The following is a 20,379-nucleotide window of genomic DNA, read 5'->3' as shown; positions in this document are numbered from 1 at the left end:
GATGGCAGCAGGTCCAGGAGACAATGGGAAGAGAAAAAGTGGAAATACAGACTCTCAAATTTTGCTGCAAAAGGAAATAAAGGATTGAAGAGGTAATCAGAGAAAGAGGGAGAGGGAGAGGGAGAGGGAGAGGGAGAGGGAGAGGGAGAGGGAGAGGGAGAGGGAGAGGGAGAGGGAGAGGGATGTCACTGAGACCAATGCTACTGAGATAGATTATAGATAATAGATATTGGTTCAGCCACCAATGTGAAATTCAACTAAATAATTGAGATATGTAGGCTACTTAAGTCACATGTCCTATTTCAACAAGAAACAAGTATTTGATCAATAGGACATGTGACTTGAGAGAGAGGGAGAGGGAGAGGGAGAGGGAGAGGGAGAGGGAGAGGGAGAGGGAGAGGGAAAGGGAGAATGAGAAAGACTTTTTAAAAACAATGGAGCTGCTCTCTCTGAAACATGCAGGGGGGACCTGCAGGACCCGGCGTGGTTCTGCAAGGAGCCGTCCCGCACAGAAGCGCTTCTCACAGATTAAAAGCCGTGCATTCCGCCAAGACGGACAATAATGACTCTCTGGCGGCCTCTGCAATTGCTCTGTTGACATAATTAAGTGGCCGACTCAGCGCTCACCCAGGAGCAAATGTAATGGCCCCTGCCCCTCCCGAAGAGTCCCCGCCCAAGTCAGCCGTCCCCCGAGTGGGAAAGACCACCGTGACTGCCACCCAGCGCTCTGGCCCTTCGTTCAGCAAGTCATAGCGCTGAAAGCAAACTATATGCAGTGTATGTGAAATGCAGCCACTGCGGCAGGCATACACGAGCGAGGACTTTACAACGGGCCTTCCCCTCTGTCCAGAAGCAGCCTTCCCCTGACTCGCCCCGTAGCTAGTTCGATGCTATTGCATCCCACAAACATGTGCTGGGTCTGGAAGAGGTCACTGGTACTCTCTCGCTTTTCGAGGCATTCCTCAAATTTGATCACCCTGAATCGACGACATCCTTCTTCAGTCTTATTATGAAAATCTGTTCGTCCATCCCTGTATTTCCTGTGGGCCAAAAGCTAAGTCTAGACACACGTTGAACACTTTTTGGCAGAAATACTCTCATACTGTGAACTTCCTCTTCCCTCTCGTCAGGGCACAGGGAATGCTGTGCTATCCCGTTATGACTGATGCCACGCTGGATCACTTGGTTTAGATGGAAACGGCCACATCTCTGTGGTAAAGGGACATGCCCCCCTTTATATCAGTAAAAAAAAACAAACAAAAGCACGTGGGGTGAGGATTTGGAACCAGGTGGCTGTCCTATTTCCTAATTATTTTTCATGTGGATTTATAGCACTCGTTGATTCTTGCCTCCATTATTCCATTTGGGACTGCAAAACAGCACTTTTTCTAATTCTATCATTCCTTCTCCGCCCTCTCTACTCCTCCATACACTTTTTTTTTCCTTGTGTAATAACCAATTGCCATCCTTCTTTTCCATGTTCAGACTGTCCCAAATTTGACCACCGGGGATGCCTTCAAACTACTTCCAGTGTCCTTTGGCATGACTCATGTAATCTTCTTAATAAAAGGAAGCCACTTCTTTTAAAAAAATAATAATAATAAAGTATTGCCTTTTTTTTCTTTTTTCTTTTTTTTTCTTTGTTTGCTTCTTTGTTTGTTTGCTTGCTTTTTTGCCTCCTAGTAAGGAAAGGTTAAAGAATCCAAAACCTAACAAATATATTCAAAGTCAAGCATGGCCACCCAAGTAAACACTAGACAGAAACTTGTGTTGCAAAAGCTGCTTCCTATACAAGTCAAGAGCTGACTGAAGACAAAAGTGCAGCTGGGATGCTGAAATCGCCTAAGGATCGTTCCTACGTCATAAAAGGAAAACTCCCAGATCAAAGTTTCTCATCGCCTAGCCACGTGGCTCCAAGGCAGGAAGGGATCTTGCAGCCACTTAATAATACCCTTTAAGAAAGAATATTGTCGCAGCCCATCACAGCCACTTCCAGGAATGCGGAGACTTGTTGTGGTGGCCACAAGCCACGACGGAGCGAGAGCGTCTCCCCCACAGGTTGCTTCCTGAGGCCTCACTTCTTGCTGCTGGAAATGGCCAGCGGCACAGGGCACAGGGCACAGGTCCAAGTGAGCTCTACCCCTGGGAAGTCTTATCACCGACTGAGGCCATGTCTCCATGCTGAGCACCTGGCTCAGGACTCTCAAGGAATTTCTTTTGTTAGTTTGTTTTTAGGGAGGGAGAGAGGGAAGGAAGAAGAGAGAGAGGAAGGGAAGGAGGGAGGGAGGGAGAGAGAGAGGAAGGGAGAGAGGGAGGGAGGGAAAGGAAGGCAAGAAGAAAGACAGACAGACATATAGACAGAAAGACCAAATACATGGCATATTGTCTATAGTCCCAGGAACTGCTTACAAGAACTTCTCATTACATTCCTAAGGTAAGTCTCAGTGATTATTATAGAAATTATTATAATTAAATTTAAAATTGCTATTTCAATGAAAACCATCCTATATATCCCCTTATCTGTATACGTAAGAAACACCTTTTGGGTTTCTTATTTGTACAAAACCTAGTATGTAGCAAAGGCTGCATGACAAGCCAGAGACCTCACCCTGTCTGAAAGAAAGAAAGAAAGAAAGAAAGAAAGAAAGAAAGAAAGGGAGGGAGGAAGAAAGACAGACCTAAAAAATGAAATGAAACTATCAACATTGCCTTCTACCTCTGGGCAGGCCTATCAACCTATTCAAAATCACCGGTGCTGCTTCTGTGGCTCATGCTACTTAAACAAAAAACTACCTGAAATGTCGGAGGTCCCTCCTAACTCAATGAACTTTAGCAACTTCCTCTGGTAAAGCCTAGCTCAAGTCTTCGCAGTTAAAAAATGATTTCTTATTCCATCACTGCGACAGAGAGACATTGTTCATTGTCCGTAGGTATTATGCTTCAACCTTCTTAAAGGATGTTATGTGATTTTTTTTTCTTCCCCTCCACAGCTTAAACAATACTTTTGTCTCTTCCCAAATGAGCAAATAACAGGCCGTGTGGGTCTCCACACCCTCTCATCACGCACAGGGCTCAGGCCTGCTTCCTCTAGCCCAAGTCGGGAGATAACAACATCAGCGTGGTTCTCAGGAAATTCACGGTGAGAAAACTCTGGTTTCATGCTCTCTAATTACCATTCCTCAGACACTTTCGTGAGTTCAGTCTTCAAGGGCAACTCATACAACAGAAAGCTGTCATTATCACCCAACCAAGCGCAGAATCCCACACGAGAGCCGCCACTCCAGGAGCCTCGGTCCATCTCTGGGGCAGGAAGAGAGCAACCCTGGACCACCTCCCCGGCCTAGCACTGGGCAGAACACAGCACACCACCCCCAACCCGCTCAGGGAATGCAGCGAGTGCCAGCGTAAATCAGAATCAGGAGTCTAGAACTACTGGGTTGAGTGAGGGCGTACCACGTGCTTCTGTCGGGTTCCCTAAGCAGATAATCATGGAGGAGGAAGATAGCATCTTCCTCATTTTACAGATAAGGGAACCTAAGCCTCTGGCCTGAGGTCACGTCGCTTCAAGAAAGAAGCTGAGATATGCGCCTGCCCTCTGATGTCGTTAGCAGTTCTATCGTTGCTGTTGCTTTAAACACAGTACGAAGACTATGACATTACGGACGTCATCTTCCATCTCACAGCGCTCTTCCACTTAATTTTGCTCTTTGCCACCACACCACGTTCCTTCTCTCTCAAAAATGATATTGAACCAAGCCGAAACGGTGTTTGGCTCAGTGAATAGAGCATCGGCGGCTGCAGACTGAAAGGTCCCAGGTTCGATTCCCGGTCAAGAGCATGTACCTTGGTTACAGGCACATCCCTAATAGGGGGTGTGCAAGAGGTAGCTAATTGATGATTCTCTCTCACTGATGTTTCTAACTCTCTATCCCTCTCTCTTCCTCTCTGTAAAAAATCAATAAAATATATTTTTTTTAAAAGAAAAAGAAAATGATATCGAACATGCATGAAGCATTAGTGGATGTTCATGGATAAACGCATGGTTTGGGGTTGAACTCCAAAATGAAAAGGGCTCATGCCTACCCGCCCTGGATACCCCTGTCTCCATGACAACTTCCTGGCCGAGTCCTCACTATCATGCCTCTCTTTCAACTCTTCCCCGCGCTGGGAGCCTGGGAACTACATTTCCCAGGTTCCGTGCCGGCGGGATTTCGGTGTGGACCAGAGGCTGGAAAGGAGGAGCAGTGTTCTCCCCAAGCAGCAGCAGACGAAGTGGGGATGAATGTCAGGCTGTGTGCGCAGCTGCGGGTGTCAGACAGGCTTGGCAATCATCCACTCCGGGGCTGCAGGTCGCTGAGCTCCTAGGTGGTGGCTTCCTGAGATTCCACTCTTCCTGGCCTCCCCCAGCAGTCATACATCAGGTATTTCCAATACCCGCTCCCTGTGTCATCCCCCACGTACCCCTCTTCCTGCTCAAACACTGACAGTGCTTTCTGCTTTCCTGTTCTATCCTGAAAGGAAACAGGGGTGATCTGGAGCAGGCGAGATTGGAAGTGACCTTTCTCTTCTTGTTTGCATTTGATGGCTTCTGAAAATAAGCATACTGGTGCCAGGTGGACCACTTTGTAAAGTTATGATTGTCTAATCACGATGCTGTATGCCTGAAACTAATACAAATTAATATTAAATGTAAACTGTAAGTGGAAAAAAACATTTTAAATAAAATAAACATCCTGCATTTGCAATAGGGTTCCACTGGGAGTAGTTTTGGATATCCTGGACCCGCTTTTTTCCTCAAAATATGTTCATGTCAAATTCTGGATACAAATGTCCTCAGGATCGATTCACATGCATTAGCTCACTTCCAAGTTCAGAGGCTAGAGGGAGAAAAACGTGAAGGCTCCTCTGCACATTTCCTGCCATTGTATTTGCAAATGCTTTAAATTTTAATTGAAACATAAAGTGGGAATCTTGTTGCTTGAAAAAATGTGGAAAAAATAAAGCACACGGTCTGTAGCTAAAGCAATGTTCCCACAGTCCTAAGTAAGCGGGCACGTGTTCCATTTCCTTCTTTGGCCTTAGTGGAGCTTGGCTCGCAAGAGCGATCTGATTAAAATCTAGAGCACTACCACAGGTCTCAGGGCAGCCTTGTTTGGACAGAGAGTACAAAATGGCTTTTGACATTATCGTTATGATCATACTCAGAAGGCTCTATTTCTTCATTCCAGTCCAAGAAAAATTTGGATTTATTCAAGGAAATGTTCAAAGGGCCTTATATGCTTATCTTGGAGCTGTAAGAACTCTATGGTGTACTTCATTTTAAAAATATGAATATCCTTTAAAACTTGCAAGAGCAAACTCTCTGAAGCATCTAGCCCTTCCAGAAGATAACTTCAGAGAGTTTGCACAACTCCAGACTTTCTCGGATGTCATCTCCAGGACAAAAAAAAAAAAATAGATCCACCTCTACTTAGCTCAGAATCATAAGTTCTTTAGCTGCTAAGAAATAATCATGGAAAATGTGAATCTGGATCAAAACCCTCAGAACAGAGTGGAATAGTCTGCCATTCTTTACCCCCATATAATAAACACCTGGAGGTTAACCAGCAAATCCAGAGGGAAAGGTGTAAAAGGACAGTAGGTTAGAAGGAATAACATTTACAACAAGGAGAAGAAAGAAAACATGGCCTACTGATGTCATGGTCTAGAGCAGTGTTGCTACTGTTATGAATCATAATGTAAATATCTGTGTTTTCCGATGGTCTTAGGCGACCCTGCTAGCGGTTCTCAACCTGTGGGTCGCAACATTCATCTGATGTGATCTCGTATTACAAAAAGACAATTAGTTAACAGTAGCAAAATTACAGTTATGAGGTAGCAACAAAAATAATTTTGTTGGGGGGTCACCACAACACGAAGAGCTGTATTAAAGGGTCGCAGCATTAGAAAGGTTGAGAACCACTGCCAGATTTTAAAAAAATAGGACAATCTAGAGAAACAGCAGATGGTGCACAAATCGCTATCCTCCTTTTCTTTTGCTTCACTCTGCATTTGGGGCTTTTGATTCTTTCATCCATTTGCTGGACTGACTGGGAGGAAACCGAAGCTGGTCACTTGAGTCATGAATAAGTCACAGCCCACCTCCTGGAGGAGCCACGAGCACGGAGCCTGAATTTCAAGTTGAGGAAGAATGCTGGGTGTGAGAGGGCCAAGGGCTGCTGAGGGTGCCAGAGCAATGGGCGGGCGAGTGGGGGCGCCCTGGGAGCAGGCCTCCCTGCACCGCCCTGCCAGGATGGAATCTGGGCTGGCACCTCCTGTCTAACCACCCAGATCAGACACACCTCCTCCCAGTGCATTCCCTCCTCAACTATCCTGCGACTCTGTACACAGTCATTCGTTAAAAGGCAGGGACGCCAAGTGGGCATCCCTCTCACTGCCTTCTGAATGCCACCCGTCACGCAAGGGAAGGCGGACCATGGGGGCAGCCCTGATGGTCACACCTCACAAGAGGGCGGGCAAAGGCTGCCCGGCGAGGGTGGCACAGAGTCTGTACACACCATTCTCCTGCCCCCCTCCCCAGATTGCTCCATCACGCACACTACAATCCTATTTCCATAAATAGTGGGCATGTGACCACACAATCACAGTGTCTGGAGATTTGAAAGACAGATACCACAAAATATACGTGATTATTTACCAAAAATAAAAAAAGCAAACACCACCACCACCACCACCACGTTGGAGGAGTCCCTCCTTTTGGAGGCCGGGATGAAGTCAGCGCGTGACTAACTGGGTCCCTCCAGGCCTTTGCACAAAAAATGCGGGGAGTGACGACACAGCTCTACGTCACTTCCTTCCTGCTGGACTTCAATGCCTTCTCGGGGACACGGATCATGTATGTCATGCTTAGACTGACACGGATGGTGTCCTCCACCATTTACACGGAACACACTCATGAAATGCATGTTGAATGCCGAGTGAGTAGGGAATGCTAACAACTGTTTACCTCCCGACCACCACGTCCACACAAAGCCTAAGAAAGTATATACTGCCCCTGACCAGTGTGGCTCAGTGGATAGAGCATCGGCCTGTGGACTGAAAGGTCCCAGGTTCGATTCTGGTCAAGGGCATGTACCTTGGTTTCGGGCACATCCCCAGTAGGGGGTGTGCAGGAGGCAGCTGATCGATCTTTCTCTCTCATTGGTGTTTCTAACTCTATCCCTTTTCTGTAACAAAATCAATAAAATATTTTTTTTAAAAAAGAAAGTATAGAATGATCCACTGGCCAAAAAGCTTTGAACACTCATGTTAAGGTTTTCAGAGGAAGATCCAACATCCTCATTAAATTCGAAAAGACTCAGGATGAGGCTTTCATACAACGTAGGCATCGTTGTAACACTGACACAGGTAGGTAGGCCTCAGTTGGACAGCATTTTTCAAACGTAGTCCATGGTGACTTGGGGGTGGCATCCGAAATCCTGAACAAGACCCTTTGTGATCTGGCAATACGAGATATACATGATGTATTACAGAACTGTGCCCCTGAAACCTGTATCCACTTATTAACCAAGGTCACCCCAATAAACTCAGGGCTTTCCCTCTCAAATGCTAGTGTTCTGTGCCCAGCTAAAAAGGCCACCTCTGGCAGCCACAGCCCCGCGGGGCAGGAGAGGGCTTCTCCGTGCTGGGAGAAGGTGCCCCCACGGGCACACATAAGCCCTGGCTGGCTTCCATCGTGGGAAAACAAGTCAACTGCATTTCAACCTGTACTAGCGAAAACCGTTAGGCAAGGCACAAAAGGCAAACCCACACACGGCCCTGAGCTGTGCAAACCCAATTTCCAGCTCTTTCTGGATCCTTGTGGAAGCCTTTCAGACTCTCGTCACACTCCTGACCTCTAGGCCCCTGACCCTCTCTCATCAGGACCACTGGAGGGGATCTCCCTGCCTCTCTCTCTCTCTCTCTATTCTGGCCTGAGTTCATTTTCCCCTTCATTTCTCTCATCAGATAGGTCAACCTTTGTCCTAGCCTACTCCATTCTCTTCTAACCCTGCTCCTTTTCGCAGATAAGGCCAAGAAGCCAGAAGCTCTTGAGTCACCTCTGTCAGTTCCCGGCAGCGCCAGGCCCGTCCCCTCTGGCAAAGTTTCCAACCGCTGTAGTTTCTCCTTAATCAGAGGGTTTCGGGCTCAGACCTTTGTAACCACCACCTTCATGTTCGGGTTTGCAATCATTTATTTCACTGGCTCATGGGGACTGTCTATCCCCACCCGGGAATACAGCTTAAGGTGAGGATGGCTGCATTCCCTATTTTAAAAAATATATGTTTGGCCGAAATCAGTTTGGCTCAGTGGATAGAGCGTCTGCCTGCGGACTGGAAGGTCCCAGGTTCGATTCCGGCCAAGGGTATGTACCCATCCCCATTAGGGGGTGTGCAAGAGGCAGCTAATCAATGTTTCTTTCTCATTGATGTTTCTAACTCTCTATCCCTCTCTCTTCCTCTTGTAAAATATCAATAAAAAACATATCTTTGTATTGATTTCAGAGAGGAAGGAAGCAGGGAGAGATGGAAACATCAATTATAAGAGAGAATTACTGATTGGCTGCCGCCTGAACACCCTACACTGGAGATGGAGAATTGAACTGTGATCTCCTGATTCATAGGCTAATGCTCAACCACTGAGCCACACTGGCTGGACAGTTGTGTTCCCTTTTATTTGGTTACTAAGAAAATCTACAACTCTTCACCTGAAGCGAACACAAAATACTACTGAATGTGAATTGTCATTGAAGAAGGAAATAGTTTTTAAATCTACAATTCTTCAGTAGGTGGTCACAGTTCAATGGCCTGATGGGCGGAACTGATATAGACAACAAATCCAGAGCAGACATCACTCATGTTCAGTGTGGAGGACACTCAGCCGCAGAGCGAGTTGTGCCTCGGTCCCCAGGGCCGGGCCGTCAGAGCCCCACCCACCTGCAGGGAGGGAGCTGTCTCCGTCTGCTCAGAGTGGCTCCACGGAGGTGGGTCCTGGGATGTGGGTTCGATTAAAATCTTAGGTAAACTGCAAAGCCACGAGGGGTCAGTCCCTCCAGGACCTTCATTCGGCCTGGAACTGAAATTAACTGAATGTGGTGAAGCCAATTTTTCATTCCCCACCGTGGCCTCCTTCTCATGATTTAAAGGAAGAATCACCAAAACCGGTTTGACTCAGTGGCTAGAGCTTCGGCCTGCGGACACAAGGGTCCCAGGTTCGATTCCAGTCAAGGGCATGTACCTTGGTTGCGGGTACATCCCCAGTGGGGGGTGTGCAGGAGGCAGCTGATGGATGTTTCTCTCTCATCGATGTTTCTAACGCTCTATCCCTCTCCCTTCCTCTCTGTAAAAAAAATCAATAAAAAATATATTTTTTTAAAAATAAAATAAAGGAAGAACCGCACACAAGATCCTTTAATCTTGGTGACTTTGCAGTCTGAGGTCTTGGCCTGCAGCTTTGGCTTAAACACAGTCCAAGCAGCAAATGCTATTCCTTCACAAATGCCTGAAGAGGGCCTGCCTCTCCCTCGGCCTCACCTGCAGCACCTGTCCAAGCTGAACCCACAAACCCCAAATTATCAGCGCCTCAGCCCACCCACGAAGCCCAGCCAGGACCAGTGCATCCTGCCCTCGCTCAGGCCTAGACAGCAGCACAGACGGCTGTGCCTGGGTAAGCCGCTGGCCTGTGGGCTAGGCCGCAGATGCTGCACAGCCCCTCAAGGTCAAAGTAATACACACACCCCTTTCCTACTGAGGTAGAAACCCAATGAGCAATAGGTACCACACGTACAGGAATCGGATGGAAGTGGGAACTTCTTAACGATAAAAGCTAATATATGTTAACACATGTAGCTCAGAGGATGCAGGTTCTCACTCCAGCAAAACAAATAAACAATCAGCTGTAAATCTCCTCCTTGAAGACAGAAGCCACTCTGCAGTGCCTCCCTTATGGAGACCAGACAGCCACCCCCACTGGGCAAGCAGGTAGGTCTGAGAGAGGACGGGAAGCGGCTGAGTCACCTCCAGGACTTTCACTCAGAAGTTCTCCGGCAGGCAGCACGGGGCAGGGTGAGGAGGTCAGCCCCCACCTCACCTTGCTCCGATGGCCGGTCCCGCGTTGCGCCTCAGGGCCTCGCCAGGGCCTTGGATGTGGTGTTTCCATAAATACCGGCTGAGTGAGTGAGTGAGGGCCAGGAGGGACCCTGCTTCTGGGTGAGTGCAATGTAGAAGTGAACTGACGAGATGAAGGAGCCAGCCCAGGTGGGAAATGCATAGGGAGTGTTTTGTTGTTGTTTTGGGGTTGTGTTTTTTTTTATTTGTTTGATTTTGTTGGGGTTGTTTGTTTGTTTGTTTGTTTTGGGGGGGGGGGGTTGCTTTCTCATCCCCAAGTAAGAGTTTTGGGTCTTGAAGGAAATACTGAGTCCATTCGAGTCCCAGAGAGGACCAGATGTCATGAAAACTGGATGTTACTACTTCTGGTTTGTGGTCTCCAGAGGCCACTGGCACGCCTGAGCGAGCATCCACCAAGAAACCAGAAGCTCTTGAGTCGCCTCTGTCAGTTCAAACACACAGAGCCCATTTTGTGACATTAGTGTCATACCTTCCATATAGAAAATGAACAATGCATCCAAAGAAGCATCTCCCGCCTATCAAATACCCACCAACTCAAATCTCCCTGCCCAGCTCCGTCTGCCAGGACGTGTCAGAGGTAAAATCCATGCCGTGTGGACTAAGGCAACATGGGATCCACCCTTGAAGCCTCAGCATCCATTATGACACCTAATACTTAGTAGACAAATGGATGATTGAATCAATCCATCACATCATGGGCACGGACTCCCATTAAGACAGAACCACACGGAAAGCACAGCAACTATGAGATTACTAAAAAGCAAATCGTCTACTGACTAGATCATCAGACCAGATAGTAAGTAAAACCGGTTTTGTTATTTCAAATGTTTCTATTTTAAACACAGCAAATTTCAATGCAAAATAATGCAGGGTCACTGCACGTTAAAAAGTCTATGAGCAGGTCGTGCTTTTTGCAAGCCTCTTCCCAGCCATTTGCTCACGCTGTTCACCATCCATCTATCCCCTGAGCATGGTGGCAGGAACGAGGAACCTCACAGGACTTGGAATTAGGACAACTGGGCTCAAGTCCCGTCCTCACCACATCCTGTCTGTGTGACCTTGAGAATCGCCCTCCGGCCAGTGCACATCTCAATTTCCCCCTCTGTTCAGGGGCGATAAGATCTTGTTTTTCCTGCCTCTTAGACGTGTAAGGGTCCAGGAAGTGGGGGAGGAGGAAGAAAATAAAATCCTGTGTCACTTCTACTATACCCCAGGCATTTTACAGATACTGTCTCATTCTCCCCACAACGCTGCAAAGGTTTGACCGTTTCCTGCCTGAGATGTGGGGATACCGAGACGCCACAAGTAAAAGGGGACCCAACACGTCTGCCTTGTCCAAAAGCTCTCTGCAAGGAACCACAGGCCTCCCAGGTAAGAACGAAACACGTGTAAAAAAAAATTAGCTGCTCCTTAGCATGTGGCTCTGTCTCTGTATGTAAGTATTTGCTGGTACAGCTGTAAGTATGGAAGATGGAGACAAAGAGAAGCAGTATCAGCGGAGTCACTCAGAGTTGGGACCAGAGCTGGGTGCCTTTGGTTAAATCTGCCCCACACTGCCCCACGCTGCGGGGAAGGCTCCTGCCATTCACGGCGCAGGGGCGGGATGCGCGTCTGTTAGAGCAGCTGTTTCAGATCTATTTTAAGACAAGCACTTTGAAAATCATGGGAGGTGGGTATCGAGTGTTTCATTAAATATTCCATATTAATTGACCCGATAGAGAACTCCCATGTGAGTGACATGTGCTGCCGACTTCCTGTTAAGCAAGCAGCTCGAAAGCTGACTACACTTCTTGCAACACAGATTTTGAAAGCACAGTCTGACAGCAGCACACGGTCCGATTCTAAATATCTTTCCAGAAAAGTCCAAAGTGGCTGCTCTCTTGCCGCTCAATGTTCTTTCACTGAATGCTCAAGACTGTGGAGAGGCAGGAGGCAAACTTGTGATGGGTCTTACCACCACGCAGGGTCTGTGCTGACGTGGTAGAAAGGGATATGATAATATAGCAGGTCCTCAAAAAACTCGGCTCATTTCTATCAGTGGGCCTACGGTAAAACTGGTTTCCTTATATGTTGTTTCACTTAAGGTCACAGAACCAATCAGCAGCCTTAAGGGAGGACCTACAGTATCCTAATCAGCCAGCTAATAATACCTACGACCCAGCAATCCCTCTTCTGGGTACTTACTCTAAAAATTTGAAGACATTATTCATAAAGACATGTACCTCTATGTTCATCGTAGCATCATTCCCCGCGGTCAAGCCATGGAAACACCGAAGTGACAGAGGACTGGAGAAAGAAGAGTGATAGGTATATACTGTGGAGTACTACGCGGCCCCAAGAAAACATGACATACTGCCATTTGTGACAACATGGATGATCTGGAGAGCATCATGCTACATGAAATAAGTCAGTCGGAAAAAAGACAAGCACCATACGATGTCACTCACATGTGGAATATAAAACTGAAAGCAACAAATGAACCAACAAAAACAAAGAAAAAACTTAGACAGGAAGAACAGTATGGTGACTACCAGAAAGAAATGGGTCAGGTGAGGGAGGAGCAGAAGAGGGTCAAGAGGGTCAAGTATGTGATGACGGAAGGAGACTAGTCTGTGGGTGGTGAGAACACAACGCAATATGCAGATGAACACACAGAATTGCACACTTGGAACGTAGATAGTCTTAGGAACCAATGGTGCCCCAATAAACGTGATAAAATGTTTAAAATATGTAAATAAACAATAGCTAGTAATAAGTGTCTGTGAACTTACAAGAGTGGTTATAATACAGAAAAGAAAAATGACCACTGTCTGAAGGGTATCATTTAAAACACCAGTGTCCCTGCTGCCCAGGAAAATGCAGGCACTGCCCAGCCAGCTCAAGAGAACACTCACCATGTGCTCAAGGGCCGCTGTCACGTGCTATTTACAGCAACCACGCACCAGAAGCAACCACGAGCCCATCAGTGACGAGTGGATAAAAAAGCCGGGGTGTATATACCCAATGCAATAGTAGTCAGCCATAAAAAAATAATGAAAACTTACCGTTTGCAATAACAGGAATGGACCTGAAGGGTATTATGCTAAGTGAAATAAGTCAGACAGAGAAAGACAAATACCATATGATTTCACTCATCTGTGGAATCTAAAGAGCAAAATAAGCGGACTAACAACATAGAAACAGACTGACGGCCCTGGCTGGGGTGGCTAGTGGTTAGATTGATATCCGGTCAAGGGCGTGAACCTGGTTAGCAGGTTCAAGGTGCATGCGGGAGGCAACCAGTAGATGTGTCTCTGGCATATCATTGTTTCTCTCTCTCCCCCTTGTCTCTCCCTCCCTTCCGCTCTCTCCGAAAAGCAATGGCGAGGATTAACAAACAAACAAACAGACAAAAACAGATTCATAAATCCGGAGATCGGATTGATGGCTGTCAGAGGGAATGGGGGATGAAGAACTGGGTGTAAAACGTGAAGGGGCCGAAACCGGTTTGGCTCAGTGGACAGAGCATCAGCCTGCGGACTGAAAGGTCCCAGGTTCAATTCCAGTCAAAGGCATGTACATTGGTTGTGGGCACATCCCCAGTAGGGGCTGTGCAGGAGGCAGCTAGTCAATGTTTCTAGCTTTCTATCCCTCTCCCTTCCTCTCTAAAAAGTCAATAAAATATATTTATTTAAAAAAAAAAAAAAGGTGAAGGGATGAAGAAGTACAGAGCGGTAGGTACAAAACAGTCTCGGTATATAGTATAGCACAGGGAACATAGCCAATAATATTGTAATAACTAAGTTTGGAGCCAGGTGGGGCTGAAATTATCCGGGGGATTATTTTATAAAGTATATGATTGTCCAGCCTAACTATGCTGTTCACCTGAAACTCATACAAAATAACACTGAATGTAAACTGTCGTTGAAAAATAAAATTTTAAATGAAGAATAGAAAGAGGCCAGCTGTCGGGGACATCGTGTTCAAAGGCCAAAGGAGGACCAGCTACCCTCATTTTGTCCTTCCCTCTCATTAACTCTCCTGAGTTTTTCTATGTGGTTTTACTTCCTGTAACCATCATATGCGTGTCAAAGGTCTACCTCCCACTTTACACGGAATAGTAGGATGTGTACATAATCACCCCGTTGCTCCATTCAATACCCTGAAGCAAAATGATGACCCAATATCCAACCAGCATGGAGGTGCTGTTTCCGACAGCCACAAAGCCAACCAGAACGTTCTCCGAGGGGGCACGGCAAGAGAGCCACGCGGCGAGGAAAGAGAATGTCGTTGCGGTTTGCGTTCAGAGGTGCCAGGGCCTTCCTGAGGGGAACGCACTCCACTTCGAATGTTGTGATTCTAATCTGGGCTCCACTGAGAACTGTGTGTGCGTACAAGTTACCACAAACCGGAGAGTATCTAACGCCTGGGGATCGATAACAAAGCCCGTCCACGTGTGTGACGATGAGCTCAGGCACGGTGGGTGTGAGCACACAACCTCGCTTGATTCTGCGGCAGCTGTAGTCATAACGATATACAAATAGTTTGCCTGTATTGCAAATGTGCACGTGTGGGCCGCAGGCTGATTCATTCCTCACGAGCACTCTAGGAGGCAGGTTCTCTTATCGTGCCTATTTCTGAGACAGGTTCGGTCGCTCCCCTGGCGGTAAGCAGTGTAGCAATGCCACGTAGTGAACAGGTGGTTTTTCTGTTAATGACCTTGTACGTTTGAAAAGGCAGTATACAGTCTCCATCTGCGATCCACTATCAACGGATTCGTACATGCCTTCTTACGCAGGGGTACTACGGATGAGTCCCTGTGTCAGTGTCTACAGATGCATATAAACTCGGAGGCCTGGGGTGGCCTCAGGCAGGTCACAGCCTGGAAGGGAGACAGGTGGGGAAAATATTGCCCAACAGGGAGGGAAGTGCTGGCTCCACCCACCAGCCCCAGACAAAGCAGCACGAGGCCAACCACGCCTCCAGGAGAAGTCTGGAAGCCCTCACTGCAAGGGGTGACCCTTGAATAGAATCTTCAACCAGAAGAATGAGGAGAAGGGGCGTCTCAAGCAGAGAAATGGGCTTGTGCAAAGAGTCAGAGCCTTTTAACAGCACAGAGAGCCACCAAGAGGTCAGGGAACAGCGTGGAGCAGAGCTCCGAGGACAAACGGCCCAGACCAGGGGCCCTTGCATGCTTGCGAAGGAGCCTGGACCCCATCCTGTGACCCACAGGCATCCATTAAACAGTTATAAGCAGGGTGAATCCAACACCCACCAACCCCCCCGGGAGTTCTGGTAAACCCTAGGAGTCACTCTCCATTACACCCAATGCTCGGCAAGTCTGTGACTCTACCCTGGAAACATTTCCTGAATCAAACGAGGGGACTACTAGCATAATTGCATGCACCTGGGCAGATCCCGGGGTGAGCTGAGAATGCAGGAAGCACGGGAAGGAGTGGGGAGCTCTGATCTTTCACCCACAGAACAGGAGAGGAAGCAGGGTCTGTGGGCACAGGCACAGGAAGAGGGGAGTCCTCCTCTGTCTGCTTTCTCGGTAGCAAGAAAGCAGGAGAGCAAGGTCACCAGAAGAGCAGACATACAGCTCTCTTTAACTTTTCTTAAGCAGTCACAGCATCAAAACCAAACTCCATCTTGGAAGGGAATCTTGGGGACAATAGTAGCATATTCTGTTAGAAATGCTACATCACCAACCCTTGGTCCTCAGAATAAAAGATTACATGAAAAAAAACATAGTCAATGGAAATCGATGACCGAGAGGAAATGGTCTTAAGAACAGCATGGAAGGGAAGGGAAGTTTTAGGAACACAGTCAGTTTATGTCCCCTATGTTTTCTTATATGAATACATACATATTTTCCCACACATACATGTAGACATGAAAAACTCTGTCTCAACCTAAAAGAACTCTTTTAATAGGTATAAAATATGCATTCTATGTGACAAGAAAATAATGCTTTCTCGATCCCTCTTCCCTCACTAGCCATGGCCCCATTTTTCTGCTCTATTTACAGCCAAATTACTTCCAGGGAGAAGCCTATGCTTGCTGTCTCCATCCTCTCCTCCTGGGCTCTCTTCTCCAATTGGGTGTCTGACCAGCACTCACCAATCTGTGTCTATCAAGGTCACCAAAGAACTTTATTTTGCTTAATCCAATACTCCATCCTCCATTCATTTTACTCACTCCATTGGCAGCATTTGACATGTCTGATCAGTCCTTCTACAAACACTTCCCTCACTTGGATTCCTGGAACCACATTTTACCGGTTTCCTTCCTACCTCCTCCCTCTCCGTCGCCACCCCTTTCCAAGGTTCTTGTCTCTCTAACCTTGACATATGGGCATGTCCCATAGCGCAAGCCAAACATCAATAAACTAAAATTCCAGCCCTGGCTGGTTTGGCTCAGTAGATAGAGCATCAGCCCGCAGACTGAAGGATCCCAGGTTCGATTCTGGTCAAGAGCAGATGCCTTGGTTACAGGTTCAGTCCCTGGTGGAGGACATGCAGGAGGCAACCAATCAATGATTCTCTCTCATCTGATGTTTCTATCTCTCTCTCCCTCTCCCTTCCTCTCTGAAATCAATAAAAAATCTATTAAAATAATAAATTAAAAATCAACTAAAATTGCATTTGTCAACATTTGCTCATTGCAGCCTCAAATACCACAAACCTAGAAAGTGAGAGCTTCCAGGTAGTTCCTGGCTTAGAAGATCGTGGGCGCTCTATCCATTTGAAATTGATACCTTCAGCAGAGCCTCAATCAGGTGGACAGATGGCTCTTAGGGTTCTAGTATTGACATCTCTAAATTCAGAAGGGTAAGGGAAGTCTGCTGGGGCTCATGTCAGGGTTTCTAGGTTATTCACTATGGAGTATGAATAGAGCCGATAGAGTAGGGGTGTCGAACTCAATCAGAGAAGGGGCCAAAATCTAAAATCCAGCCTAAATCGCGGGCCGAATGGTTTACTGAACAGTCATAAACTGTCATTGTGATGGAAACGCAGCGGAGTGCAGTGATGACAGCGCGGTGCGGGCCACATTGCAAGGCCTGGCGGGACGGATTTGGCCCGCGGGCCTTGTGTTTGACACATGTGCGATAGAGTAAGAACCTTATGACAGAATCATCTAGAACCTTTATCAAGAAAGATATATGTGAGTAGCTAAAGGCAGATATTTGGAGATGTCATCCCTCGAAAAAACCTGTAAGCCTTGCAAGTGTGGTAAGATTTATGTTATAATCTATGACACTAGCAGGGGGAGATATTTCTAATAATTTTGCTAATAGTGACTATCTATTAAGTTACCCAGTATATGCTGGACACCTGCAGGTATTAGTTATATGTCAGCTTGCTCAATGAAGTCTCATTGGAGGATTTAATAACAACCTGAATAATCCAACTCGCCTGTCCAGCTGTTTAGAAACCGTCTCTCTGAAATGAGGCCAAGAACCGAGAGGAAAACTGAGCCTCACATTCAGGGGCCAGCCCCTTCCAGGGTTCACTTTTGGGAGAAGCCCTTGCCCAGAAGACATGAGAGAGGAAACTGCACTGAAGCTGGAACCAGGAAGTTCAGGGTCAGACGGAAGAACCAAAAAGCACAACAGCCTAGGGAGGGCCGTGGGCTGTTTAGCTCATTACAGCCTGGTGGCTTATCTGATTGCACAGCAATGATTCCTTCAGGGCTTGGATCAGCTGTGCTCACTGTGATACATCCCCCCCCCCCCCCACACACACACACACACACACACACTTCCCCGTAGGGAACAGATTTTGTAGAACATCCTAAGGGCTCAATTTTCATTACTGCTGCTTCTAATGACTGTCATTAGTCCTCAAAAGGATTCAATTATATCTAATATGTGCTACAAAGAGAACAGCAAAAACACATTTGGAAGGATTTCCTATGGTTGTTGACATTGGAACACGGGATAGAAAGTTAAAGAGAGAGAGGGAGATCCGCAGCTGTCCAGAAAACCTGATTATAGAGAACAGCTTAGAGAACAGCCCCCGGGGAGTTGGGGGGGGGGGGGCGCGCCCAGGACACCGGAGTTTCAGGAAATGCACTCAGCGCTGCTCTTCCTGCTGGTGGGCCGTAGCATCCTGACCTGCTCTGCCTCGGAGGCCGGAGGCCAGGGGAGCGTGGGCACCGGTGGCTCCCAGGGTAACGGAGATGTCTGCTGAGCCCGTGGACAGCACAGCCAGAACCGGGGCGGCTCAAAAGGGGGTCCAGGCCTCGGCAATCACCACCCAGGACTGGGGAGAGTGGGGAACAACTGGCCTGGCTTCTGAGAGCACATGGCTCTCCCTACCTCCAGCCTGTCCTTGCCTGGGGAGTGCTGGCCAGCAGGCTGAAGGCACACAGGCGAGGGAGCCGGATTCGGGTGCTGGGGGGCCCTGATAAGACACCGCCGTCCGGAAGAAGGGATGACTACATAACTAGGAAAGTGTATAAAGTCAATGTGTGGTGAAAGGCACGGCCCTGGTTGCTAGGCAGCCAAGGTTCCCTATCATTCAGGATGTGTCATGGAGGCCCCTTTCCCCTCCCTTTTAAGTTGAAAGTGGGGTGGTTTTTTGCACTGTGAGAGAGGACAGGGGTGTGCTGAGTCGGGCTCACCAACTTTCTGTGCAGCCACTTTCTGCCAGGACCCAGCAGCACTGTTCCTTCTGAGCTGACTCTGCGGTGCACCCTCACACACACGCACCCTCAGAGGCGCCTGCAGCCGCGGAGCCCAGCCTGCGCCGCCGCAGCCGCAGCCGCAGCAGAGCGAGCGGCCCTGCGCGCCCTGAGCGAGGGAAAGCGGAATCTCGAGCGAAACTTCTCGCTTCCTGTCGCTGCGGCCGAGAGAGCCCGGCCCCGTTCCCTCTCACACATGGCTCCGCCAGGACTGTAAACAGAGCCGCCCGCTCGCCCGCCGGCCCCAGGCGCTCAGGGGGGTCCCGGGGCGCCTCCCCGCGGCGCCCCCTTCGCCTCCCTCTGCGCGGGGTCATCCCGGCGCAGATAACGGTCCCGGAACGCCCTCCACGTCCTCGGGTCCTCCCTGAAGTCATGGTTCCTCTTTCAAGACAACATGGGGACGAGACGCGAGCCAAAGGCAGACTCAGCCCATCATCCCGGTGTAACCCACCCCTTCGCTATTGTAACGGGGCTGACTCCGAATCCTTTTGTTGCACACGCACACGCACGCACACGCACACACATGCACAAAAGTAGGTGAGGGGCCCCCGGCAGCATTGTTTCCCGCAGCCCAGAAAGCCTCCTGCCACCTCCAGCCAAAGAGCCAACCCTCCCCCAGCCGAGGTCTGCAAGGTGGTCCCCAAGCAGGAGGCTGGGCGGCAGGGCGCGCCTGGCGGGCGCACCGAGAGGTGTGCATCCACACAAAGGCATCCGCCGGGCGGTCACGGGGGCCGGGGCCGGGCTGGGGCGCCGCCGGCCTCCTCACCTGGGACATCTGCGGCCGAAGGTTGATCTCCTTCAGGTCGATGGCGCGGGGCCGGAGGTTGTTGAGCAGCTGGCAGAGGAGGACCCCGTCGCGCAGGGTCTGCGCCAGGTCGAACACCTGCGCCGAGTCCCAGGTGACCCGGTGGTTGGCGGGCAGCACCTTGCAGTGGATGAGCCACTGGGCACACTGCCGCCACGGCTCCATGCCCGACGGCGGCTGGGGGCCGCGGCCCGGCCGGGGCGGGCGGCGAGGACGCGGCGGCCGCCGCTCTGGCTCCCGCGCGCCCCGCCGACGCCCGCAGGGCCGGCCGCTTCCCCGCGATCCGGGCCGGCGCCGCGGGGTGGCCGGGGGTCGGGGCCCCGCGCGGGGCTCGGCTCGCTCCCCGCTCCGCGCCCGCCGCCGCTGCAGCGAGTCCCGCGCTCCCCGGCCGGCTCGGCGGCGGCGGCGGCGGCGCACGGGCTTCCGACTCGCGAGCCGGCGCCGGCCACTGAGCATGCCCAGCGCGCCGCCCGCCGGAGCCCCGGGGGCGCGGGGGGAGCCCGCCCGGCCCGGGGGCGCGGCCGCGCGGGGGCGGCCCGGGGCGGCCCGGGCCTCCGCCACCCCCTCCCCCCACCGCGGCCCCGGGCGCCGGGGGAGGGTCTAGGGGCGGCTTCCCGGCGCGATGGGCTTCCTGCTGGGAACCCCCAAGGCGGCTGCGGTTCTGTAAAGGCAGAGGAGGAATGGGGCGCCCGGACCCGAGACATGCAAACGGGGCGCGGAGCACCCGGAGGACGCAGCGCT

At 49.6% G+C, this 20,379-nt stretch overlaps 1 protein-coding gene across 7 annotated transcripts in view; it reads right to left on the bottom strand.

The window, feature by feature from the left end:
* VAV3 (vav guanine nucleotide exchange factor 3) overlaps positions 1 to 20,091 on the bottom strand; it is a 157,380-nt gene extending 137,289 nt beyond the window's left edge. For 2 of the 7 annotated variants that reach the window (XM_045586952.1, XM_036452657.1), the window contains exon 1: positions 19,600 to 20,087. In XM_045586952.1, coding sequence (XP_045442908.1) covers positions 19,600 to 19,803 — 204 coding nt within the window. In that variant the 5' untranslated portion in view covers positions 19,804 to 20,087. Of the gene's footprint in view, positions 1 to 19,599 lie in introns of all 7 variants that reach the window. The other 5 variants (XM_045586953.1, XM_036452656.2, XM_036452654.2 and 2 more) reach the window with 5 other exon arrangements.
* Positions 20,092 to 20,379: the final 288 nt, after the last annotated feature.

This window comes from Pipistrellus kuhlii, unplaced genomic scaffold, assembly GCF_014108245.1.
Source record: "Pipistrellus kuhlii isolate mPipKuh1 unplaced genomic scaffold, mPipKuh1.p scaffold_m20_p_24, whole genome shotgun sequence".
NCBI lineage: Eukaryota > Metazoa > Chordata > Mammalia > Chiroptera > Vespertilionidae > Pipistrellus > Pipistrellus kuhlii.
This window is presented reverse-complemented; position numbering and strand designations above follow the sequence as displayed.